General features: G+C 32.0%; 2 protein-coding genes across 2 annotated transcripts; both read right to left on the bottom strand.

Moving 5' to 3' along the window:
* Positions 1 to 305: 305 nt before the first annotated feature.
* On the bottom strand, positions 306 to 5507 carry LOC131612395 (protein STRICTOSIDINE SYNTHASE-LIKE 2-like). Its single transcript, XM_058884192.1, has 3 exons — positions 5062 to 5507; positions 1066 to 1341; positions 306 to 955 (listed from the first exon to the last, which is right to left on the bottom strand). The coding sequence occupies exons 1-3, from the start codon at positions 5349 to 5351 to the stop codon at positions 370 to 372; spliced, it is 1152 nt and encodes a 383-aa protein (XP_058740175.1). The 5' UTR covers positions 5352 to 5507; the 3' UTR covers positions 306 to 369.
* A 15026-nt stretch (positions 5508 to 20533) lies between these two features.
* On the bottom strand, positions 20534 to 22992 carry LOC131610015 (protein STRICTOSIDINE SYNTHASE-LIKE 10-like). The gene is made up of 3 exons (XM_058881865.1): positions 22520 to 22992; positions 21431 to 21694; positions 20534 to 21218 (listed from the first exon to the last, which is right to left on the bottom strand). The coding sequence occupies exons 1-3, from the start codon at positions 22798 to 22800 to the stop codon at positions 20657 to 20659; spliced, it is 1107 nt and encodes a 368-aa protein (XP_058737848.1). The 5' UTR covers positions 22801 to 22992; the 3' UTR covers positions 20534 to 20656.
* Between the last annotated feature and the right edge of the window lie 4388 nt (positions 22993 to 27380).

The following is a 27380-nucleotide window of genomic DNA, read 5'->3' as shown; positions in this document are numbered from 1 at the left end:
ATAAGTTATTCTCTATCAAGAATGAATTTATTTTATGTTCATATGTTATATTTTCCGTTTTTACTTAAAACCCATTTAACCCAAACTCAAGAACTCCGAATTTGTCGAACTACTGCGATTCAATAACACTAATATCTGTGGACACGATAATTTCCCGGATAAACATTTTCAAAACTTTTGTTGCTTGCCGCTTTACCGCTTTATCATTCAAGTAACCTATACTTTATTTTTCAATATCTCTTTCATTTATATGAAACAATTTCTTTTGAAGAATATTTACATCATACATTTTTTATGAAATCAAACAAACTAATTACACTAAATTTTATTTAAATTTATTATTTATAAATAACATGTCTTCTTCTTCTTTTATTCTTGTGCCATTGGAATATTATACTTAATAGCAAAAGGTGCATCAACAGATCCTAACCATAATACTCCATCTCTTTCCTCAACATCACTAATAGACTTTCTATATCCACTCCTATCATCTTCAACAACTTCCAAAACTTCACCCTCCTCACTTAGCCTTATTGCCATTCCACTACTCCCTTTTATCTTACCCAAATATGAATAAGTTTTTGTCATGTCCAAAGGAAGCATAACCAACCCTTTTCCTATCCATGGATATGATAGAATCCATTTGATAAATGTTTCTCTTTTTGAGTAAATTCCAACCCAAAATCCACCCCTTGGACTTCGTTTTATGTTGTCTCCAAAACCTGGTAGATTCGCAAAAACTTCCAATGTTCCAGCTTTTGATGTTTGTAACCAATATCTTAGTACTCTACAGCTTGTAGTTTCTACTATTAGAATATAGTTACCGTCTTTGCTTAGTGCTACTCCATTTGGAAATGTGAGATTGTTTAGAAGAACAGTGACTTTTTCACTTTTAGGTTCATATTTTATTAGTCTCCCTGATTTGTCTCCACTTAGAATCAGAGATACGTAACTCCTACATTTTGCATGATACAAAAAATATCAAAAGTTTTAAATAATTATTGCAATAATAATAGTAATAATAATTCATGCGACTTTAAGACTATATGTGATTATTTGTATTACCTTCTTTCATATTTAGTACTGCTGGTGGTAAAGTAAACTGCTCCAGAGTTTTGATCAATATCCAAACTGTTTGTAAAGCCTAATGGCTGATCTTGTACTGCATGTGATATGAGTTTTGTGGCAGTGCCACCATTGGGCTCAATAACTACTAGGCCCATGTATGCATCTGCAACATAAAGTTGGCCTGATGCTGTGTTGAAGCAAAGCCCAAGTGGGCGTCCACATATGTGCTCTTTTTTGGAATGTTCCTTATATGGTCCTCCACAATCACCATCTCTGTAAAAATCAAGACTATCAACTCTATACCATAACAATAAGATGAGATGAACAATTGGCTAAAATACTCAATACATTTGTTGATAATTGTTATTGTGTTATTCGATGCTAGCATCGATTAATTTAGGAGATCAATTTTATTATCTACATTAAATTGGACGGGTTAGTATTAGATATTTTTTAAGTTGTCATATAAAATTGAACTAAAATTAATAAATTTTTAATTTTTAAATTAGATGATTTTTTATCTTTAATCACACTACGAATAAAGGTGAAAATAGATTAGGTCAATTAGTAGGAGCCTATAGTTTAACCTACACAGGTTCAGGTCAAAAGCTTTTTTTAACAACAAGGGATTAGGTTGAGTCATATAAAAAATCTTTTAAATCTATCCGACCGACATATTTAAGTAAACATGAATAAATTTATTAGTTTTATATTATATTTTATACTTTAAAATAAAATATGAAAAATAAGATAAAAAATTATTATGAATAATGTTATAAATGTTATCTTTAGTCATAAATTGTTTCAATACGCTCTTAGGTAAACTCGAATGAGTCAATGCAAACAGATAAACTCGAATGAGTCAATGCAAACAGATATTTATGGTCATTAGATTTTTTAATTTGTTAGTCTATTTAACATCAGTTGAATTGCTTATTTACAAATATTTAAATGAAGTGAACTTTTAAGTAGGCTAGTAGGTCAATCAGGCATTCAAAAAGATTATACTCTAATCTAAAAATAAGTCTATGATAGATTACATGTCAGATTTAGACTTTAAATTCTTAAACAGATTAGACTTAGATTTAACAAAGCCTAACTTAAAATTTAACTCGGTTTAACCTATTTATTTATTTCAACTATATGTTCATCTAACTTAATGTTTTTAAATTTTCACTAGAGATATTAACATTGAGCAACACGTATAGCTACTAGAGAAAATTCATAATCAATTGTTAATTGGTTCAGTGGTGATTGACACTGGATTTCATAGTAAAGATCACTATTCGATCTCCCGCAATGCAATCGGGAGATGATTGAACCCACTTTATATCAGAACTGACTTCCGACCGGACTAAACCGGTGGTGATAAAAAAAAATCATAGAAAATGATAACAATTCAATTTGGCCACGACACGTATCTTCTCCCTTCATGCCTTAATTGCATTTCTCAACTAACCATATAAAGAACACACATCCCACATTTTTTCTTGTTTTCAGGCCCAAACTGCTATGGGCTGTACCTTAACTGCGTTTCTAAAATAAATGAATAAAAGCTTATTTTTGCTTTTATTTCCTTTGTCCACACGTGAATCAATTTAACAATGACAATACATTATTCTTTTGGACCAGTTCTTGTTTTTTAAATGACGAGAAAATAAGTTAAATTTTGTTTTTCTATCAAACTTAGACCAATATTATTTACAAAAATGTTTTAAAATTTGTACCGTTTCGATATGTTCAATACTTCAATTGATTGAACTAAAAAAAAAAGTTTATTAAAATATATAGGGGGCTAAATCAAATCAACCCTATCAACATGCTGGTAAAATACAGTGTCAAATAAAGTGTAAGTATTTATAAATGTGATTTTATATTGTGACTAATTCATTTTAATATATTGTCATGTCATACTTCATTGAGTGTAGTAATGAGACAATAAATTAAAGCATATTAGACTATTTACAATGGTTTAGTTATTCAACACCCTACTTTTTCACTTTTTATGTTCCACATCATCTTTTCTCTCTTCCACCTCATCATTCAACACACATTCAAATTTTACTCACTACAATGGTTTTGTTTAATAAAATTCAACACCCTACCCCACTACTTTTATTTCTTATTCTTATTTTCTTTTATATATTTGTTTTTATGATTATATATTTCTACATCTCAATTATCAATTGAAACTAAATTAAAATAATTAAGATTTAAATATTTTATTTTAATTTTTTCTAATTTAGTAATTTATTTAATTTTTTTTCTTCCAATTTTATATTTTTAATTTTTTTTGGGTAGTTGAAAGGATAATTAGTAGAATTTTGGGTGTTAAAAGGATTATTGTTGGGATCCATTTCACTACAAAGATGTCTAGAGCTACAAACAAGAATTTTTTGAAGGCTAAATAGAAAAAATTGAGAGAAAAAAGTGAATTTTTTTTGTGTGTCCAAATCAAATGAAACAAGTCTCTATTTATAGACAAAAAAAATTATGAATTTTGGTGAAAATAAAAATAAATAAAAAATTGATTTACTAAAAAATAATTTACATTAAATAATTATTATGAAATAAAAATCTAAACATACACAACAACCAATAATATTTTGTCACATACTTTAGGTGGCCCCCACTCTTTTCTTATTCAACATGTTGAAAGTATTCAACACCAATTAATCCACATCACATTAAACACATGATTCAACACACCATTGTAACTATTCAACTATTGAATAAATTATTCAACACCCCCATTGTAAATGGTCTTAGTATATTCTTTATGTGGCCGGAGCTTAAAATTTAACACTTCAAAATTTGTAGACTTAATAAAAAATTTATAATATTATTTATTTTATTTTTTTAAAAAAAATATTACTTAAATAAAATCTTTTTTAAGAAATTTTTTATATTTTCAAATATAAAAATCGATTCTTTAATTCAAATTCAGATTCTTTAAGCTTTTAAATAAATCGTATTAAATTATATTTTTTCTAGTCCTATTTATAAGAAAAAATTGACTCTTTAGATTTATTTAATAATTAATATATTTAATCTATTATACAATTTAGATATATTAATTATTCAATAAACTTAGAAAATAAATGTTCTCTTATAAATAGCATTATAGGGAATATTTCATACCGCTAATAATAATTTTTTTAAAAAAATTACCATTTCCTTTTAAGTAGTAGGATAGGATCCCAATCATTTGATTCCTAATTAAAAAAAAATATGGATGACCTTGACTTTTCATTTGAAGTTCAATAGTGATTTAATATATTATTAATTTTAAATTATTTTTAATTAAAAAAATATTATAGATTAAAATTACTTAGATTAATTGGCTCTTTTTTACATGTACATTTTAAAACAGTATAGAGTTTTTGGAATTAATTTTCCACACCAACAATTATCCAATAATAGTTCATCATTAGACCAGTTTGTTTTAGTTTTTTTTAAAAATGATTTTTATAGTGTTACATAATTTTTTGTGAATTTTTTATAAAGAAACTTTTAATAAAAGCTTCAAATGAAAATTGTGTTTGAATAGTTATTCTTAAAATGTGATTTTAGGTATGAGAAAAAAATTTGGATATCAAAATTTTAAAAAAATCACTTAATTTTGAAGTTATTTCAAATAGATTTTCATAAAAATCATTTTTGAAATACAGACTAAATTTTGGTCTTCACTAATACGTATTTATGTTATTGGGTGTCAAAATTAGTGTTTTATTTTAGAAAAAATAAATATAAAAAATTTATAATATTTTGAAAAACAGCTTTAAAAAATCTATTTCCAAAAATAAAAAATAAAAAATCCATTCTTTTAAAATGAAACAAACAGACCCATTAGCTCATCATGTGAGATTCTGAAGTACTGAACAGTATCAAAAATATCCATATGAAGTATGAACCTTGATTTGTTACCAAAAAAAATGATACACGTGGAGTCATAAATATCATGTGATTAAGAGAGAGGTTAAGAGTGTGAACCTGTTTGAAGAAGTGACCGCAAAGTCCATCCAATGATTTTCAAGACTGTTCCATTTCATAATTCTTCCATCAGAAACTCCTGCGTAAGGTCCCTCCCCGTGAGCATCAAAAGCTAAACTCTCTGGTCCAACTGCACCACCGTTTTCAATCGGAACCATCTCGTATACATCGGAAACTCCGAAGGCTACTGATGTTTTAGGGATGTCGACATGATTGTATGCTAACCATGCAGTGACGACAACTGCCACCATGGCCGCCGTGAGATGGTGCAGTTGTGGCCTTATCGCCATTGGAAGATAGAGGGGAGAGTTTTGAGGCCTTATGCATAAAACTTGTTTTATTGTTTTGTGTGCTGATACTCAGGACTAGGTTTTACTTTGGATAGAATCCTCAACTTCAAGGATATATAGAATTCAATTATAACTATACGTATAAACTTTTTCCTAGTTAGGACCACTAGTGGTTATTGGATGTTATTGTAGGGAATTAACTATATATAACAAAAATATTGGATGATTAAATCAAATAAATAATGTTTAATTAATTTTACATTCTTATATACCACAAGTAGAAAATTTATTAGATCCACATCTCCAATAAAACTTAATTATGAAAATGATATACCACCAAAAATACCCTGTTACGGTGTTACCCCACTTAAAACTAATTATAAATATAATTTTTTTTCTCCATATTTTGACTTTTATTTATATATTTTCATAAGTAAATAAATCATTTTTATTTTTATCATATTTTAATATTTATAAAATAAAAGTGATTTTAGTAGATTATGATATATAATTAAAATGAGAATAATATTTGTCAATAATTAATTAGTTAATTTTTTTATATCATTTAACTTTAAATGAAAATAGTTATTATATAAAGTTGATGTATTATGTTATATTTGCAAATAAGCATAAGTGTCATACCCTAATTTTTGGTCCCCTTGAGATGTTACATCATATAAATATCTCAACTACTCCATCAACTTAAAGCAGATACTCAGAGCAGTCACTTGTTCACCAAGTACTCAGATTAGGGGTTCAATCTAGGAAATCCAGACAAAGTATCAATCAAAGATGGAAATGATCCTCAACACAATCATAGGGCTCAAGATGTTTCATTCATCTACATATGATCTTCAATCTCAAGGCATCAAACCTCAAATCCATCAAAATCACCATATTAGGATTTTGAGCTTATCAGGGACTGAAATCAGGGTTTTCACTTGGGAAGACTCATAAAGCTTCAAAGCATGATGCAAAGAGCTCAAGCATCTTCAAGTGATTCCTACATCAATATCCAATGCAAGATGTGCTTCAATTCAAGTTCAACAAACCCCAATTTCATCTGACCCATAATTACGGTTTTTGACCTAATTCACATGGGGAGTTGACTTTTGAACAAGACAAGATCCCATGGCTCAAATCATAAATCAAGGACCTCTAATGCTTCAATATAATCCACTCAAATCATTCATCTAAAGAGGAGAGCTTAATTCATTTGAAATCTCCAAGAATGCAATTCATTTGGAAAAAGTCAATTGTGCAAGTTTGACTTTGACTACTGAGAAATTTGGTCAACTATGGACTTTTGAAGATTAAAATCATCAACATATGATCATCAAAGTCATTTGATCAAGAAAAATCAATAAGATTAATCAAGATTCAAAAAGTCAAAAGATAAAATACTTAGAAAATTTGGAAGTATTTAGGCTATAACTTCATGTGCAAGTAACTTCAATTTTCAAGTACAAACTCAAAAATCTCCCAACATGAAAGTTGTTGATCTTGATCAAACAAAAAACTTTGTCACTTATAAAAGTTTCCTAAAAAGATGAAGCATTTGGAAGATAGGAGCTTACCAATTTTTAAGCCAAAAACACTTAGAAAATTTCTAAGTGTTTAACCTTAGTTTTTTCTTAACTTCATGGCCAATTTTCACCAAATTCCTAAATGATGTAAATCAAGAAAATTAGCAAGCTACGACAGTTAATTTTGGCAAGTTACGACAGTTTGAACCGCCACAAATAGCAGGTCGCGACAATTGTGGTTTTGTCGTAAAAACATGTCGCCAGGCCATACTGCGACGGTTGCTAAAACCTCCATACCAATTGTCATTATTATTTACGACGGGTAGCAAACTGCCTTAAGTAGGTATTTGCGACAGTTTTAAATTGTCGTGAATTTTATTATGTGTTTTGATTTCAAAGTTTGTTACGACGGTTTCCAACTGTCGTTATTTATTTTACATTTAATTTTAAAACAATTTTCGGAGATTTGTAAAAAACTAACCGATGTGGAATAGCCTATAAAAGAAGCCTGTCACCGAAAAGATCATTTAAACATTAATAAAAGTAACAACAAGTATTACTTCTATTACATCTCTTTCACAACCAGAGTAGCTTCATACTAACTATAATAATACATGAAAAAAGAAAAGAAAAAGGCTTTATACATTAGTTTAACAGATGTAAAATGAAGATTTATATCTGTAACCATTGGAATTAGTTGGGTCATCCGACAGAGCTGAATCAAGTACCATTTCTTCCTGCTTAATCTAACTTGCTTCTTCAATTTCCAAAGTTGTTGCTGCATACATCTTAGCACAAATAACCGCATTTTAATTTTCCTTCTCAGTGAAAATAAACCTGATCATATTTAAATTACACGTGTCTGTGACAGATGAGAGGATGAAACTTACATTTGAAAGTGAAAGTGATTCTAGGAGCTGATATGAGATGAGAGGATCTTACTTACATTTGTGTGAACTGTCGCAACTCATGTGTCGTAAATCTCATTTTTTCTTGTAGTGTTTTGAGGAAACACTAAATAAGTGAATTGAAGTACATCATCTAAGCTTTTCAAATAGTATTAGATCATCTCTTAATTCAATTTGAGCAAAGAGTTATGCATTGCATCAAATTTTCAAAGTACAAGAATTTTCAAATCCCATGTGATTATGTAATGATTACAAAATAGAATTTATGGCAAATTGATGAATCATCAAGAGATTCTTTCCAAGGCCAATTGGATGCTCCTACACATCAGAAATGAGCTATAATATCTGATAGAATCAAGGGATGGGGCTTGATCAAGTGGAATAAAAAATTCATCATTGCATTTCCAAGATATTTCCCATTTTTCTTTACTCCTATGCTTCACTTCAAAATGTAAGGATGCTTCAATCATCAACCCGAATTTGTTCTCCAATTTGAGGTGTGACCCACTTCCTATTCTATTCGACGATTCGTTTGGGAACACGACCTAGGCGTGAGCTAGTTCGGGTAAGCTTGAAGTCATTTCTGTTATGAAGTTTTCAAACAATTAGGATTCCAATACTTTTTTAGGCTCAAAAGAGATGTCTAACTATGATATTTAGATTAAGAATTTTGTAAATCATCCGACCCGATTCGATATGTTGAGGATTAGTTTTAAAGGAATATTAAAGCAAAAAATGATGACATTAGCAAGAAGTAGTGTCGCAACATCCTATTAGGGTGTTTCAGATCCGACTAATGATTTAGATATAAAATATATCAACCTCAAAGTGGAGTATACCTCTCTTATGAGGATGAAAGTGACAACTTCAGAGGAGACAAATAAATAAAGGAACATAACTTCCACAGTTTCAGGTCTATACAAAATTGGTGGGTTGACAAAGCTGGTTTTAGAGATGTGAACGCTTGTTCGCACTTTGTGGTCTACTCAAAGTGGGTTTCTTTCTTCAGTAACTTGTAAAACGACAATGCGTTTTAAGCACACATGGATTAAACATGTTTAGAGTGGTGAGCACCTTATTTAGTTTCAACCCCTATTTACTCTTTGTTTGCATTTCCATCTTAATGATTGCAACACCTTTATCCGAGTTCTCCTTTATGCATTTCTTTGTCAGGTATAAGCCTAAGAATTTGTCGTCTTTGACCCCTAAGGTACACTTCTTCAGGTGGAGTCTCATATTGTAATGTAGGATCCTCCAAAACACACTGGCTAGGTGTTTGTCATGCAGCTTCTCATTTTTGGACTTGACGGACATTTTCTCCATATAGACTTATACTTTTTGACATATCTCTTCCATGAATATTTTATTCATAATTCTTTGTTATGTCGCCCTCACATTCATCAGGACAAAAGGCATGACTTGTATCGATAGATGGATCGTCCATCACGAAGGAAATCTTATATATCTGCCTCGTACACATGTATCTAGTTGTAGCCGGAGCATGCATCAATGAACAATAATAACTTGTGAACGACCCAATGTTCACCAGTTTGTCTATGTTCTAGAGTGAATACGAATATTTAGGTAATCTTCGATTGAGTTCATTATAATTGACACATATTCTCCACTTTCTTAAAGGCTTCTTGACCAACACGACATTTCACATTCATTACGTATATCTTACTTCAAATATAAATTTGGCGTCCAGTAGGCCCTAAACCGTATTCTTGTTGCTTCAACTTTCTTGGGAGATTTTCACCTTCTTCGTTACGCCATATAGAAGATAGACGGGTCAATATTCAAGAGATGTCAAGCCACACTAGGATTTATGTCGGGCATCTTGCTAGGGAAAACATCGAAGAGGTCAACAATATCTTTGAGGCATTCAATGAGCCCTTTCTTTACCTTTGGTGATAACTACCCCTATGTGGATCGACCATGCTAGATTAGCGTTGAGTTGGACAGTCTCAAAGTTATTGTCGGAACCGGCCATAATGTTCTCCCCTTGACTTTTATCGTTGGGCCGAGTTATTTGTTTCGCAGTGTTTCATCTTCTTGCACTTCGAGGTTGATCATACGAGTTTGACGAGTATTCTTTTTCCATGTCTCAGAGGTTAACGATGTTGCAAGGGGGATCTTCAGTATGACCTCGTGAATGAGGCGAGCCCCACCCAGATCGGCCAAAATAACAATCAGCTTTCCTGGATTATTATGATATTTCATCTTCAAATGGACTGAGGAGGCCAGTGCGTTCAATGTTGCAAGGAATAACCTCCTAAGGATGTCGTTGTAGACACTTGCACACGGGATCAGGAGGAAATGCATATTCACGGTCCTTTAATCCTTTTTTTATCTGAAAGAGATCAAAATCTAGATCGTTCCACATGGAAGAGTGGAGGACTCATTGAGTGGTTACAAATTCCCGCCTTTATACGACTTTAAATCTCGATCATATAACCCTAATCTCTTGAATAATCCAATGTATAGTAGATTCCAGGAGCTCCCGTCATTAATGAGGATTCCACATACTGATTAATTCCCTATGATATGTTTGTCACTTTTCTCGCTATTTCGAAACTTTAAGATAGGTTTGTCACATTTTTTCCTTTCCTTCGCTAACACTAAGTTTCGTGACAAAGGTTCTTCTTTAATGGATGAACCATCACCTATTGAATATACATAAAAGAAAGCGAAAGATATTGAGGTTGGAAAATTTATTTTCTTTTCAGCAATTGGATCGGCTATTATCTTCTTCTTCAAGTAAGCTCACTATATTAGTTTGTGATTTTTGAATTAGAGAAATTTGATTGTGGATTTCGTATGAATCAGATGTCTATTCTCATATACAACACCACTATTCCATGGTGGAACCAGAAATATGTAATGAAGTCTTGATACAGTGGAACAAGTTTTCCATGCGGTGGAGAGAGATTGGCTTACTAGGTTAGCACTCAAACACCAAAGTCAGTTACTGGGTGAAAGGTAATATGAGAATAAATTGTGGTTAGAACATAGCTCAGGTTTTGCATGAGATCCCTCGTATATGAGAAGCATTTAGACATCCACTTGCTTTTTGGAGTAGTATGTAGGGAATTTTGGATGATATCCAACGGCGAATGACAATCCGTAGTATGGATCGAATACGAGCCTAGAAGACGCGTGTGCAATATGCCTCCAATCACCTTATGACTTTGGATTGATAATTGAATATTTCTGTTTTTTAGCCTCAAATGACCTGTAGAATATGTTATTGTGTAAAATATACTCTCTGCAAAATAAAAATATAAATACGAAAGTTTTTAAAATTTGATATATTTAATTTAATTTTTAACTAAATACATTATCTGTTTACACATTATTTCTTATATTTTAAACCGGATACATCATTCGAGATAGTGTACTACAAAGAAACAATTGCAGAATGCATGATTGAGCTACCAATATTTTTGTTAACTTGTGGTTGTTAAGTTCACACATATTTTTTGTTCAAAAAAAAAAAAGTTCACACATATTTTACCACTTTTTAAATGTCTTTCTCCTATAATTAATTTGATAAGACTACCTTATTTTCTCGTAGCAACCAACTAATTAGTAGGTGGTACATTCTTGTCCAACGTATACTCTAGGGCTCTATTGGCAAAAAGCCATATTTTAACTTACAGATCATATGTTTAAAAAATATGTGCATAATTGCGAATTTTTTTTCAAGTTTATATTGTTTTTATTAATTTAGAATTTTTATATTAGTTAGTTAAAATAGTTTATAACTTAAAGATTAGAATTTATTTTTATTACTTTCAATTTTATCCCTAGTATTTTAATTGAAAATAATTTTTATTATTATTAATTTCAATTTTATCTCTAGAATTTTAAATTAATTCTATATAATAATTCAATTTATTATTATTATTTTTAGGGCTGGCAATGAACCACACTAACTCGAAAATAGTTCGAAACTCGATTCGAAAATTAAATCGATGAACTAGGTTCATGAACCAAATGAGCTGAGTATGAGCTAAAAACTAAGTTCGTTAACTAAATGAGTTGAGCTTGAACTATACATAGTTCGACTCGTTAGGTTCATGAGTCAACTCGATTATATATGAGATAGATTATATTATCTTTAAGAGTAGGTTTAAATATTTGCTCTAAATCTTAGTGTCATATTTTATTTTAATCTAACGGTATATTCTCTAGTGAGCAAAATATTTCTATAAATAATTATACAAATAAACATCATATAAATTCCAATCTTATAACTTTTATTTTATTTCTATATTTTTATTTAAAAAATATTCATTTAAAATGTCAAATGTATATGTAACAAAATAGACTTTAAAAAATTAATTTTTAAGTCCGTGAAATAAGCGAGTTGAACCTAACAAGATAAATCTAACGAGCTGAATCGAGATGTTCGTGAACTTCTAACAAGTCGAGTTTGACCTGAAAAAAAGTTCGAGATAAACTTGAACTCAAACTCGGTCAATTCTTAACAAGTCTAGTTTGAGCTGGAAAAAAATTCGTCATCAACTCGAACTCGAACTCGGCCAATTCTTAACGAGTCAAACTGAGCTGAGGCGAGTTCGACTCGACTCATTTCCAGCCCTAATTATTTTCATATTTATAAACTATTTCAATTGTGTTGATTTCATCAAAATTTAAACAAATAGTTTAGAAAATTTCTTTATCAACCTCCCAACCTTCTTCTTCACCTCTGGCAAAAATCCCAAAATGCCCCTATATTTTGGAAATGCATTTCCGAAACAATTTTTTTGAAAAAAGATTGATTTCAGAAGTGCACTTCCGAAAACACTAAAAAAAATGTGTTTTCGGAGATGTATTTCCGAAAACACCTTTCTTTTCCAATAAGAAGGTGAATTCGAAGATGCACTTCCGAATTCATCTCCCCTGGAATATTTCAGAAGTACACTTCCGAAATATTGTCTGATACAGAGAAAAAAAATCAAGGTGAATCAATTGTATTAATTAAAATTATATAATTACTAAGATTAGATTAAAATTAATTGATTAATTTCCAATATTAGATTAAGTGTTCTTTAAAAAAAAAAAGTTGTATTTAATTATATTTATGTCTGCCAATTACTAATTCTTTTAATTTTGGTACTTTAATTCTATACATAAAACTTTAAATTAGTAAAAATAATTATTCAATCTTTTCTTTTTAAATATTAATTCTTTTTATTTTGATAAAACTTTAAAATATTATTATTTTCTTAATTTAATTGTTTATTTTTTAATCTTCATTTATTTTTTTAATATATATTTTATCAATGATATGTCATTAAATAATCATTAAAACATATAAATTAATCAAAAAAATTATATATATTTTAATATACTGAATATACAAGTATCGTGAGTATTTTATATACCATTGATAAAACTTTAAAATATTATTATTTAACTAATTTAATTATTTATAACTTTAATTTTTATTAATTTATTTTTAACTATTATTAACTATTTAAAAAGTAAATAGTTGAATTAATAAATAAATTATTTATAAAATTGTAACTATTTAACTAAACTATTGAGATTGTCTAAAAATTATTACGTTAATTATAAAATAGCTAAATTATAAATATAAATAGTTTAATAGTTAATTACAAAATATAATTTTAATTTTAATTAAAATTTATTACGTTAATTATAAAATATCTAAAACTAATAAAACTTATTAAAAAATTCAATTAAAATTTTAATTTTAACAATTAAAGCTTAACTCAAATTTATAAATAAATTAATAAAACTTAAAATTTAAATAAGAAAATTATTAAACTAATAATAATTTAAATTTGTATTGATGAAATGTCATAAAAAAATCATTTGAAATACACAAGTGCACCACGTGAAACTTTGCAAAAAAAAAAAAATTAATATAGCAGCAATTAATTTAGAGGAATCAAAATTTATAATTTTTTTAATATACTAAAAATAATAGTTGATAGATTCAAAAGAATAAAGAAACAAAACATCAAAATGAAAAAAAATTATTAATTGATAGAAATAAAATGAACTGAATATGACTAGGGATGGCAATTTGGCCCATCCCCAGTGGATACCCACAAAAAACCCCATATCAGGTAGGGTAAATACCCATAAAAATGGGTATGGGTATGGGCACGGGTAATTACCCATTAAAATATGCGGGTATGGGTGCGGGCACGGGTACCTTACTATCCAACCCGCCCCATACCCATACTACATATTTCTATCATGTCATTTATATTATTATATAAAAATGCACGATTCTAAATTTTTTTAAAAATATATAGCTATTAAATCATTACACATTTTAATAAAAGTGTTTATTTGTTTCTTAACTCAACAATAACATACATAATTTTTTTAATATTGTTAAAAAGACTTAAATTATATGATATTTTGTAATTAAACGATTTAATTTTACTATAAATACGGATAAGCGGGTACGGGTATGGGTATTGAGGTACCCACAGGGTACGGGTACGAGCATGAATATTGATACCCACGCGGGTTTGGGCTCGGGTATGGGGATTTTTTTAAACTGCGGGTATGGGGACGAGTACTATAGTACCCTGCCCATTGCCATCCCTAAATGTGACAGTTTTTGGGTCATTCTAATATAATAAATTCATTCTAATTTTGTGTATCATTATTAATTCAATATAACAAATTTCCAAAATTATTAAAATATCTTTTTTATTCTAAAATATTCCATTTATAAGATGTTTCGGTCCAAAATTTGAAATAGTTGTTCCGTATAATTAAAATCGATATATTTGTCATAAGAAACATTATTGTCAATTTATTAACTAATAAATAGTATAAATCTTTGAAGATCTTAATTTTAAACCACCATTTCAAAATAATTCTATACTCCCTCCGTCCCAAATTATAAGAGAAATTCACTTTTTAGATTCATTGAATATTTAATGTATCTGGTCTGTATATAGACCAGATACATTAATTATTCAATGAATCAAAAAATTAAATTTCTCTTATAATTTGGGACAGAGGGAGTACTTCAAAACTTCTGCGTTTTTCGAAAGTGTACTTCCGAAATCCCAAAAAATAGAATTTCGGAAATGCATTTCCGAATTCTGGGAAAATTTGGAAAAAAATTATTTCAAAAATATATTTCCGAAGTAGGAGTATTTAGGGGTTTTCGTCGGGGGTCAGCCCCATAAGAAAGTAAAGAAAGAAATTCTCAATAGTTTATCTGCTATCTTCCGCTATAAAACACATTTATTATAATTATCTGATTGTGATCTTGAGGGTCTAGATAGCCAGAAAGTCCCCAGCCACCACATATACTCCAGGTGTCAGAATATTGATAATAATATCAGTCAACAGAAGGATAACAACATTGTTCATACTACCAACTTCCCTCGTAAGCATGAGAAGAAAGATAACATAGCTTGAATAAGAACTTCTGTTCAAACTTCCAACCAGGTACCATACACAAATTTAACGACTAATAATTGCTATTTTACTTTAAATCTTTTAATAATTTAGAATTACAATGGTTTTCTTTTCCAAGTGACTTTTTTATTTTGATTTTCCACATGTCAAGCTCAATTCAATAGTTCTTTTCTTAAAAAAAAAAAAAACCTCATATATTTGAACTATGAACTTGAAATTATCATGAACAAAACCATATAAGAGAAAGTAGAGATTTCCTTATTCCATATTGTAGAAATTTTATTCTATACCCCCTTTACATTTCATTTAGTTTGACTAAAATACTCATGTATTATTTTGAAAAAATAAAAAATTTTGAAAAAATTACATTACGGATAACGACTACAACAAAAATGAATTTTGACAACAATGAAAACCGACGGTCTAGCTATTGTCTATTCTACTAAATTCTCAGAAGTCTTACTATTATGTTCTCTAATTCATATTATGTCTGAAATATTTTTTTGAAAAATTATATTTCATATAATTTATAGGTAAGAAATCTAGTGTCTACAATAAAAATGAATTTAACAAGCAATGGAAAACCATCATTTAAGGCAAAGAAAACTGTCCCTATTCTAATAGGGCATGATTTTACAATAGATGAAAACAGTAAAAATTGTCGTAAGGCAACAAATTTTTTAGGCCATGATTTTTCATAGTTGCCTAAACTCATTTTTTGTAATGTCATTGGATAACTTACTTATAAGTTATTCGGAACCCAATTTTTTTTATAAAAAAAATTGAATTTTTTTACCAAACATAATATGGACTGAAAAACTTAGTAGAAAGACTTCCGAGAGTTTTAGTGTAGCAAATAACTTGGTAGAAAGACTTTTGGGACTTTTGATGTATCCGAGAATTTGGTGGTAAGACTTCTAGTACACAATTTTCTCAACTTTCAATACTGGATCAAAGAACTTCAAAATAGAATAAAAAATGAAATTTTTTAAACATAAACTATTTATACAAAAATATTTTGTCAAATTGTATAAATTGTAGGGATGAGGGTTACTTGTTGAGGTATGGGGTCAAATTTCCTCATATTTCATATGACATTTATATGGCAAATTGACTAAATCATGGATTACATTATTAACTAGTCTCTAACATCTAATGGGAATTTTTTATAGCACCTATATACCTAAGAAACACGCTTTGCAATTTCAAAAAGGTTCCTCAGTTTTCCGAGATACATCTCCGAAAGCAACTTTTTTTTTGTGAAAGTAAGTTTATTCCGGAGATGCATTTCCAAATTATATGCATACAATTTCAAAACTTATTTTTCAATGATTCTCATATTCGACTACAATAACGATATGAATACAACGACATATATATAAATAATAGTCAAGAGTATTAAATGTATCAAGAGTTACAACAAAGTCGATAACAAAATACAATCCAAAATATATCAAGTGTACAAATCTCAAGACTACTACGTACGTCAGACTATGAGTCGGATCCACACTCTCCTCGCGTTCCTGCGCCGCATCCTATATTGCAGAGCCTCACGAGCATTCGTCATGATGGAATTTATAACACCTCTCTCCTCGGAGCCATCAGAAAAGAGTCCTCTAGTAATACCTGTCTGCTCAATCTCTACGATACGACGACACCTAGGCAAGACATCATGAGCATGATCGGCCCTAGCCTGCTCCTCCTCTATAATCCCCTCATGAGCTGGCCTAGGTGGGTGTCATGGAGCATCTTGTACCAAATATGGATGGGACACTTGGAAGAACCATCAGATGTTACCGACCATGTAGCTCCAGACGTTCGGGGCTATGGTACTTCGTGCCTCATCTGGTACCAGATCATTTTCATAATCATCAAACATGGCATTCATATCCCTATGTTTCACCAGGGGAGGAGCATACATAATAGGATGCTTGGAAATGTACTACATGTAACCGAACTGGCGTATGACGCGCCCAGAAAGATGAAGATCTGTCTTGTGGGACCCGCAAGCCTACCATCCTAAGTATAACACAATATCGTCAAATGGAATCGTCACACGGTGGTCGACGTAAGAATGAAAGTATATATCATCAAAATCCTCAAAGTACCACATGTATGTGACATCCACATAAGTCTCACTCGTGTCCACAAAACTGGCAGTGCGAACCAAATACAACAAGTATGCTTTCGTAACATCCACTTTGTGATGCCCTACTTGCTCAGCATCACCATTATCCAGTTGTGCTTTTGCTATCTCATCATCAAACACCTCTTACAAATAGATAAACCTAGCACGAGCCCCGCAGGTCTTGTCAAGTTCTTTCATGGCACTCTCTGGTTCAACTCATAAGTATTCTACCATAAACTCCAGTCCCTCTTCTTTGTCACACTTCCCATGATCTAAAAATCTCCCCTTAATTGGAAGATGCAGCAGACATGCGATATTGTCTAGGGTGATGGTCATCTCACCATGTGGTGGATGGAACGATGACGTCTCTATATGCCATCTCTCAACAAAAGTGTTAATTATACCATGATTAATAGTAGTATAACCATTAAGGGTCAAATCTCGCAACCTTGATAGCTGCAACACTTCTTGAAACCATGGCTCATTGGACTTTGCCAAGCGATTGATCTTTCGCATATGATTGATGATCTTTAGCATATCACATTCCTGCATCATGTTTTAACAAGAATGACTCAAACAAACAAAATTTAATAATAAAACAAACATTTTTTGAAAAATTAATAGTTCCAACCAATTTTTACCTCTCCGTCCCAGATATGTCTGACAATATGGTCCTGGTAAAGAGGAAGCAGTGATAAGTCAGAACCTTCTCCAAAACTCGTAGGTGTCGTAGGTGCGGCCTCATCTATTTGGGCCTGGGACTCGGATGCCTGTGATGCCTCAGGTGCCGTATGAGACTGAGGTTGGAATGCATTAGGTACCGGCGATGTGGTCTGGTATTGGGGATGTGATGCATCAGGTATTGCAGTTGTGGCCTAGGATTAAGGTACCTCAGGTGTGGCCTGGGACTGTGATGCCTTTCATGCCTCAAGTACCTGTACAGGAGAACTCATGCATCTACGTGAAAATGGAGACGTGGAGGCATGAGAAGGAGAACCTCGCTTGCTGCGGGAGGACGAAGAAGAAGGCGGAGAGACATGAACCTCGAAACTTGACCCCGCCTCCGCCACAACTTGTCTAGAGGTAGAAGGAGTCTGGGATGCTTGACTTTTTTCCCTCTGAACCAAAGCATGTTATGCAACCCAGTTGTGTCTTAACCTGAATTGTCTGTCAACTATAACTCTTGTAAAAGGACAAAACAAAAGTTACATAATGACTCATGTTCAAATAAAGGAAGTATAGCATGCAGACTTATTCCATAGATGCATCTCCCATTTTAATGTACACGTTGAAAAATTCCAGAGATGCATCTCTGGAAATTCCTGCAACTCAGTCAGCGTCAATGGCGGCTTGGAGGGTATGAGGACCTAAAAACAGACATTGATCGTCAAAACAACCTAACTAAAACGTTCTACCGTAGTTCTAAGCTAGCAAATCTTCCAATTTTCTAACCTAAAATTCAAATTCTAAACTATTTTACATTAACTCAAAATAGTACAAAAACAACTTACAAATTCTATCCAAAGCTTGGTTCTCGTTGCTCAATGGGATTTGAGAACTGATATTTGATGAAGCTTGCTTGTTATTCGATGGAGATAGATGAAATTTCGCATAATGGTGTTGGGTGGTGTTTGGACAAAATGGTTTTTGAAAATGAATATCTGAAAGTGATGAAGGGGAAGGGACGATAGCGCGTATTTGAGACAAAACCGTCTGGAGACACATCTACGGAAGGATGTCAGAAATGTATCTTTGGAATATTTCTGCGTGACATCTGATCTTAAGATAACACATGATTTAGGGTCTTGTTCAGCACTGAGAATACTTAGTGTTCTTTCGAAGACACATCTACAGAAGGATGTCGGAGATGTATCTCCGGAATGTTTCTGCATGACATCTAGTATGGAAATACATAGGGTGCTTTCGAAGATATATTTTTATAATTTGGAAAGATTTTGATATTTTCGCGCGGTGCGCTAGAAAGTCAATGGTGCATTAAGAAATTCTCAATTCAATAGTCACATACTCCCTACGTCCCATATATAGATTAGATACATTAATTATTGAATGAATCTAAAAAGATGAAATTTGCTTATAATATGGAACGGAGGGAGTATTAGAAGGCCCGTGATAAGACACATATTTAACTAAATATATTGGTTGCAAATTACCAGCCATTTCCTCACTTAGATCCCACACTCCTACAAATTATAAGAATTGTCAAAGTTTTTTTTGCTTTACAAATTTCAATAATTCACATTTAAAATTATGATTATATTTTTTTTGAAAAAGATTATGCATCTTTTATCAAGTAAAGCTAAAGAACCACAAGTAATATATAATATATATTTTTTGAAAAATGTGCATATTTCTAACACATTTTCATTTCCAAAATATGCTCCATGGGGGGATTTTAATCCTCTGCACAGTCCTAAATAACAGTTGCATGCAGTCAGTGCATTTTTTTTGAAAGCGTATAAAATTAGAAACTAAATCGGTAAATTGATGTACAGTAAGTTCTCTAGACTCTGTATAACATTTATGGTGGTCCATGTTAAATGTCAGCAGAAGTTAAGCCCTGGAGTTTCTAAAAAGTTATGGTAAACGTGAGTTTAAGAAAAACGGATTCCATGTAGTCATAATTTTGTTGCAATCACGCAATCGCAGCATTAATCACCGTCTAATATTGATCTAACGGTTTTAATAAGCAGGTTTCATTTATATTTTATTTATTGATAATATCATGCTTAAACCAAAGCCGAATGTTTATGATCGAACGGGCTGTCCACGTCTGACTGCGTGATTGCAGAGATTTGATGACTGCAGCAAATCCAGGTCCGAGTTTGAGTGCTATGGAAGAAAATAAAGCAACCATTCCTTCAAATATCTTTACTGGTTTTGAATGCAACCATGCCAGAATACGCCATTAAGTTATGTACCTCCAATAGTTTTTGTAGAATATTCCAAAGAATTCTTCACAACTGCTTCTTCTGCATCTACTTTTATATTAATAAAACTTTCCCAAAAAACATGACTTATCGATCACTCAAAGTAATTCATAATCCTATAAGCATTCTGCATGAATGACTAAAAAAAGAATAAACCTTTCCAGAATTTTATATGGACTAAAATTTTCAGCCATAGATTATTTCCATATTTTATTAGCAATATATCAACAATCATAATAAAATTCGATTTGCAATTCGAAAAGTAGGTATTTCAACTCGCAATTTAAATCTCGATTTGATGACATGCTCTTAAGTTAATTCAATCTAAGTATATGAGTAATTCAAATACCATCTTACCTACATTGCATTCTCATAAACTATAAACACCAATATAAGGCATTAACACTGATGCAATCCAAAGTTTTCCATCTCTCTCTTCTACTTCGCTGATGAACTTCAAGGTCTTCCCTTCACAATCTTCCAAGACTTCTAATATTTCCCCTTTATCACTCAACTTTATAGCCGCAGCATGAGGCTTCTTCGCTACCGACGCATGCAACTGCTTGAAATTTCCAAGCTTTAACAATGCTTTACCTGCCCATAGATTTGAATAAATCCACTTTGCAAAAGGAGTTTCTTTGGCATGTAAAGCTACCCAGAACTGCCCTTCTGAATTTCTCCTTATATTGTCCGGAAAACCTGGAACAACAGCGAATGTATCGACTTGGCCGGCGTTAGGACCATGAAGCCAAAGCCTCAGAATCCTGTGAGTTGAGGTTTCAGCTACCAGAAGAAATGAACCATCTTTGCTTAAAGCTACACCGTTGGGAAAAGCAAGGTCACGTAATAAGACCTTCACTTCTTTCGTTGACTTGTCGTATTTCATTAACCGCCCAGTCTTGTCTCCACTAAGAAGTATAAGCATAAATTGCCTGCAAATATTATCATGCTGGATGTTAGAACACCAATAAGAACTATTTATTTAGGAAAAAAGGCTTAAGTTTGCGAATCACGTTTTGCACAAAAACAACTTATTATTCCTTTCATGCTTATTTCGAGAAATTCTTCGTAATCAATAGCAATGTTGTTTTACAAAATGCAGACATAGTTGATTAAAGAGGGGGAAGTTTAATGGTAAACTCACCTTCTCTGGTATGCTGTGCTTGAATCAGTGAAGTAAATCACATCTTCATCTTCACTGATGTCCATGTCATTGGTGAAGCGAAAGGGCTGTCCTTCAGCTTCTGTTGCAACATCCGTGGCCAAACCCCCTGCAGGTCCTACTACTTTGAGGCCAAGGTAGGAATCAGCAATGTACAGATCTCCATTTTTCTTATCAAACTTTAGTCCTAGTGGCCTGCCACAAACATGCTCTAATTCTGGTGCAAATGGACGTATACAGTCCGACCTTCAAAATCAGATAAGCAAAACACATAAGAGAACAATGTCTAATGTCTTCCGCATATGAGACTAACATAATGATCAGTTTGTTAGAGCAATTCACCATTTTGCACAATTGAGAATAAGAAGGTTTGAAATGTAAATAGTGATTCGTAAGGAAAATCATATTCTCTTCCTTGCCCCTTATGTTCAAATTAGTTGAAAAAAATTAGTAGTTGCCACATCCTAGTGTGCTTCATATCATGCTACTATAACCAGTATAAACTCACACACACAACCCTAAATACCACGATTCAAACCCTGGTGATGGCAACCAACCAAGCAATAACGGCTTCTGCCATTTGAGTTAGGATTTACATACACTGCTCCTAACTCTTTACTGTCTTAAATTACGGCATGTGAAACATGAAGTAAAGAGTAAAGTTAAGGGTGAATAGTAATCCATGGCCTAGAGTTAGAGAATATATCTATTTAAGGAGTTAGTATTTCCCAATAGACACTCTTTCTATATCTACAACGGATTCCTTCACCGCATCCTTAATCTATGAAGCACATACACATACATCGGACATAACACCAACACGTCAATAACAGTAATAATTTGAAAAATAAATAAATTGAACGTGATAACATAAATTCAAACACCTTACATGCATTTATTCAAACATATCAACGATATATTTAGGAACCAAATAAATGCAAATAGAATTCGTTTTCAATAATGAACCTAACCAACTACTCTCAAATCATTACCCAATTAGTACAACAACTCTAAGCCAAAGCACTCAACTACCCTACAAACTATAGTCCCAATTTAATGACTAATTAATACCTATTAGAACTTGTGACGGCAAATTCAGTCCAACCACGTTCCTCGCCTTCCCACTTCAAAATCCGACCATCAGCAACGCCAGTATACGGTCCTTCACCCTTACTATCAAACACAAGACTCTCCGGGCCAACGGCTCCTGTAACATGGAGTAACCGAGCAGCATGGAGATGGTCCTTGGATCCAGGAATGTGAACCGGTGTGAAGAGGTTTTTTGGGATGAGTAAGGTGAAGGTGATGGCGAAGAGTGCGAGGAAAATTGCAGCAATTAACATGGAGTTCATGTTGAAGATGATAAGCTGAGGAAAATGAAAAGTGGTACCAAAGTTTGGTAATATGGAAGTGAAATTCAGTAGATGACAGAGATAGTGTCGTTTGTTAGTGTTTTGATTTGAGACGTGCGTGATCAGCGTTCAAGAGACGGTCCTACCGAGGAAAATTCATTAACTCTACTTCATCAATACTCCCTCTACCTACCCTTTCTTTCTTTCTATTTTTTTTTTGTTCACTTTTAATAATTTCATAATGAGTATTTAATTGGTTGAAGGAAAATAAATGAAATGTCTCAATTCAAGTGTGACTGAGAAGTGAGAATTAAGTATAGGGTCACATTATTTAATATTCTTAAAAAGTACTCTCAAATTGACGGCTAAAAACACATCTCAAATTGACACAAGATAAGTACTCATTTCTTTTGACAAAAGTCCACAAATAACCATTAATAAAAGTAATTGCATCAAGACAATCATTAGATTTTAATCCAATTAATTTGAGATCTTTTATTGATATAAGTTTTTTGACATTTGAAGAGTAGTCTTGAGGAACTTTGATAGCTTCCAATAACTTTTTTTTCTTTTCTACACAGAGTATGACATGTTGGAGGCAAATATGTTCTTTTACTTATTTCTTTTGGGGTTAACTCTTGTCTTATATCCATCTCTACCAGATCTAGACGAGCATTCTTACCATCTTTTATCTTGTCTTGAATGTTGAAAAGTGTTTCAATCAAACTATCATATATATTTTTCTCCACGTGTGTAACAGCCCGATTTTATTCGCTATTATTTTAATAATTATATTATTTGATGTTGTTAATAATTATTTATTTATATAGTTATTATGTGATATAATAATTATTTAAGTATTTAATTATGTGTGTGTTTGTGTTATTTGGCTTAATTAAGTAATTAAAGAGGTTTTAATGATTTGGGCCTAAGTAGTAGAATATGACATAATAGATGGATTATGGGTTAAGCCTATTAAGATAAGAGATAGTAAGAGTAGAGATTAGGATTGGAGAATCATAACTCATTTTGGGGGAGAAAGAAGAAATAGAAGAGAGAAAAACTCAAAGGGAAGAGCACTTGAGGGAAGAAGAAAAATTATAGAGGAAGCCTCAATTTTTGCAGCAAATTTCAGCAAAAAATCACCTTGGCAAATCGGGCGTATCTCTCAATCCAACCGTTAGATCGTTCTGATACTTGGACACGGTGTTCCTGACTCGTAAAGATAAGTTCTGACCGGAGCGATTTTCATTTTGAGGGTTTTAAGCTTGTCTGATAAACCGATTTCCGAACTGGTTTTTAGGTGTGTCTCCAAATGATATTAGGAAGGATTTCTTTTGGAGAAAAGCTTAGAGCTAAGGTGAAAGAGTCCAAATTTACCAAGGTAAGGGTGAGATTCTTTCATGATAAAGGGATGTATGATAATATGTTATGGTGGGTAGATTCTATACTTGATATCCATGTTCTTCTATGTGCAATTTTGGGTATTTGATGGTTTGTTGGAATGTGGTGATATAAATGTGATAAGTTGTGTGCAATTGTTAATCTATGTGCATTAGATTGTTGTGCTTGTTGTGGGTAAACTATTGATAGTGAAATAATAGGTTTAGTTGTGGAATTGAAAATGTTAGGGTTTATGTTAAATTATCATGAAATTGACTCTAATCATGTTTTGAATGAATTGTCGATAACATGTAATTATGTTTGTGCGAGTTATGTGATGAATTGTTGATGACATGTAATCATGTTTGTGTGCGTTATGTGTTGATGAGTTCTGGATAACATGTAATTATGTTTGTTGTTAGTATGTTGAATTTGTTGTTGTTGTTGTAGACCTTATGGTCAAAGTTGATAGGTTGTATTGTGTGGATAAGCATGAAGTGAATATTGTTGTATAGTTGGAAATGATTATGTTTGAAATAACATGATGTATGCTCTTTATGACGAATATCTGTTGTTATGAAGAGGATGATTATATGATGATACTTATATGATGATGATGTATTGTGAGGTTGAATATGTTGTTATTGTTGAGCTGTTGTTATTATAACTTGTTGTTGATGCGTTGATGAAGTTGTAGGCCTATGGCCAATGTTGAATAAGTTGAATCGTCCCAATATATGGACATGTTTGAGTTGTAGGTCGAATGACCAATGTTGATTTAAGTTGATGCAATTGATGCATGTTTAAGTTTTTGTTGTTGTTGTTGTACTTGTAGATGTTACATCATTGCGTCGCATGGCATACATTGCATTATTAAGTTGGTCTGGATTGACAATATTCTAAGTTGGAGCTAATGCTCATTAAAGTTGGCATGGATTGGCACATTCTAAGTTGAAGGCTTTGCCTTATGCCTCGGAATTACTGGCAATGTTCTAAGTTGGGAGTTTACTCCGAATGGTACCACATACATTTGCACAGTTTGAGTTGCATAATGAGCCGCATATCGAGTTGTTGTGTTGATGAATGATTGTTATGTTAAGTAGATTATGTTCTTGTCTAAGTTGGATTAAGTTGATTATGTTGTTGTTTAAGTTTGATTAAGTTGATTATGTTGTTGTTTAAGTTGGATTCGTGGTTGTGAATTCATTGCTATGTTTTGTATATGTTTGTCGTGAGGATAGTTACGTTGATTCTCGTTGTGATTATGAAGGAAATGTTGTAGTTGTGGATGACTTAGTTGTGAATTTGAATATGTTATTATGATTGATTATTAACATTGTTGTTGTGATGCAAGTTGCTTTGAGATGAGAAGTGGTGAATAGTGTATGATCTTATCTTCGCTATAAGTATTATCATACATTCTTTTATACTGTTTGATATCTCACCCCTTCTGCTGATGTTTCCCCTACCATGGGAAATGGGCAGGTACTCAAGTATAGCTGTGGAAGTTTGTAGCTTTATCGAGTCCAGTTGGTGTGTCGCTCTGATACGTAGCACTCAGGGGGATGTTTATTTTGTTGTTTCATGTAGTTAATATATAAGTTGTTGAGTTCTAAGTTGAATAATGAGAAGTACTATGATGTTTTAAAGTTGTTTCTCATTGAATAAATATGATTTGTTTATAAAGTCGATTGTTATGATTCCGCTCCATATTAAATAAAAGTTGGTTTGTTCTTAGAGTTGATATAAGTCATTTGTGATCCTCTGAGATTGAAGTGTTGCGTATCTGATTATGTGTTGTTTATATGAAGTAAATGTGATATCCCAAATGCTTGTTGATAGTTTTTAAAATACTCTGATTTTTGCATTATAATTTCGTGTAGAATTTGGGGTGTTACAACGTGCATCACATCAAGACAATGTCTTACATCGAGGCTAAACCAATTTGAAATATGAAAGAACACTGACCTCTTTTTCCATTTATTTTTTTCCACGAGCCCTTTTTTCTTTCCAAAGACAACATTGATGTGTACTTGTCGTTTATAAATTTCCTCCCCGGTTAAGGGATTTGGAGTGATATCAAAGTTCTGCTCACTATTAAAGGTCTTTCGTAATCTATGATATGGAAGCCCAAGGTAAACAAGCTTTTTTATAATCTTTAGTTGGTGGAAGCATGTATCAATTTCACATATAGGACACACTTTATCTCTCTTCACTTTGTACTCAGACAAATTATTGTATGCACGAAAAGTATTGATTATGCAAAACAACAGGGCATGCATCTTAAAAGTTTCACTTGAATACACATCAATGCCTTCCTCCACCAAAACTTTTAAATTGTCAATCAATGACCTTAGATTAAAATCTATATCGTTTCCTAGTTGTTATGGACTCGAAATCATCATAGGTAGCATCATATGATTATCCTATTGGATGAAACTCATTCTTCAACGTCAGACTCCTTGGGTGGAACATCTTCTAGAGCATCAGTCTGCTGTAGTGGAATCTAATCATCATCTTCTTCCTCTTCCTTATTTTCAGGAGCATCATAAATGACAACGTTTATAGATTTCATCATTATATTGCTGCTCTTGTTAAAAACTTTGTAGGCTATACTATTTGTGGAGTAACAAAGGAATATTTCTTCCTCACTCTTGGGATCTATCTTTCTACTTTGCTCTCTATCTTGCAGGATGTAGCACTTACTTCCAAAGACATAAACGTACTAGATGTTGCGACGGAAAAAAAAGTAAGATTAAGTTGTTGATTAACTTAACTCGAAAATAAGAGTCGCCATTGAATTTTATTGTTTTCAAAGGGAATGAAAAATATCGATAAAACCCAACACAAAAATAAAACAAAAGAGATTTGGATATAGGGGTTGGTTATGCAAGGGGAAGGTATTAGCACCCCTCACATCTATGGTACTCCACAAGAACCTCTTAAAAATATGTATTAAGATAAAATTAGGTTGTTTGCAAAAAGATTAGGGTGATGAGAAAAGAAGTTTTTTTTATTATTTTTGTGTTCGCCAAGATTTCAAGAGTCTTGTGCCTACTTATCCTCCATGTGCAATGAAGAAGTCAGAGCCTCATAGTTCGTGGTAAAAGTAACCATGAAAGTTTGTTGATTGATTTTAAATTGAAAATACATTTTGTCGTATCTGAGTGAAAAACACAACTTTCTACCCACAGGTA

The sequence above is a fragment of the Vicia villosa genome, linkage group LG6 (genome assembly GCF_029867415.1).
Source record: "Vicia villosa cultivar HV-30 ecotype Madison, WI linkage group LG6, Vvil1.0, whole genome shotgun sequence".
Classification (NCBI taxonomy): Eukaryota; Viridiplantae; Streptophyta; class Magnoliopsida; order Fabales; family Fabaceae; genus Vicia; species Vicia villosa.
The sequence above is the reverse complement of the archived record's forward strand: the minus strand, read 5'-3'. Positions and strand labels throughout refer to the sequence as shown.

Excerpts from the sequence above, each read along its gene's own strand:
- LOC131610015 (XM_058881865.1), bottom strand. The coding sequence starts at position 22,800 with ATGAACTCCATGTTAATTGCTGCAATTTTCCTCGCACTCTTCGCCATC. Across the intron at positions 21,695-22,519 it reads GCCGTCACAAGTTCTAATAG|GTCGGACTGTATACGTCCAT; the intron begins GTATTAATTAGT and ends CTGATTTTGAAG. Across the intron at positions 21,219-21,430 it reads AGCACAGCATACCAGAGAAG|GCAATTTATGCTTATACTTC; the intron begins GTGAGTTTACCA and ends TAATATTTGCAG.
- LOC131612395 (XM_058884192.1), bottom strand. The coding sequence starts at position 5,351 with ATGGCGATAAGGCCACAACTGCACCATCTCACGGCGGCCATGGTGGCA. Across the intron at positions 1,342-5,061 it reads GCGGTCACTTCTTCAAACAG|AGATGGTGATTGTGGAGGAC; the intron begins GTTCACACTCTT and ends TGATTTTTACAG. Across the intron at positions 956-1,065 it reads AGTACTAAATATGAAAGAAG|GAGTTACGTATCTCTGATTC; the intron begins GTAATACAAATA and ends TGCAAAATGTAG.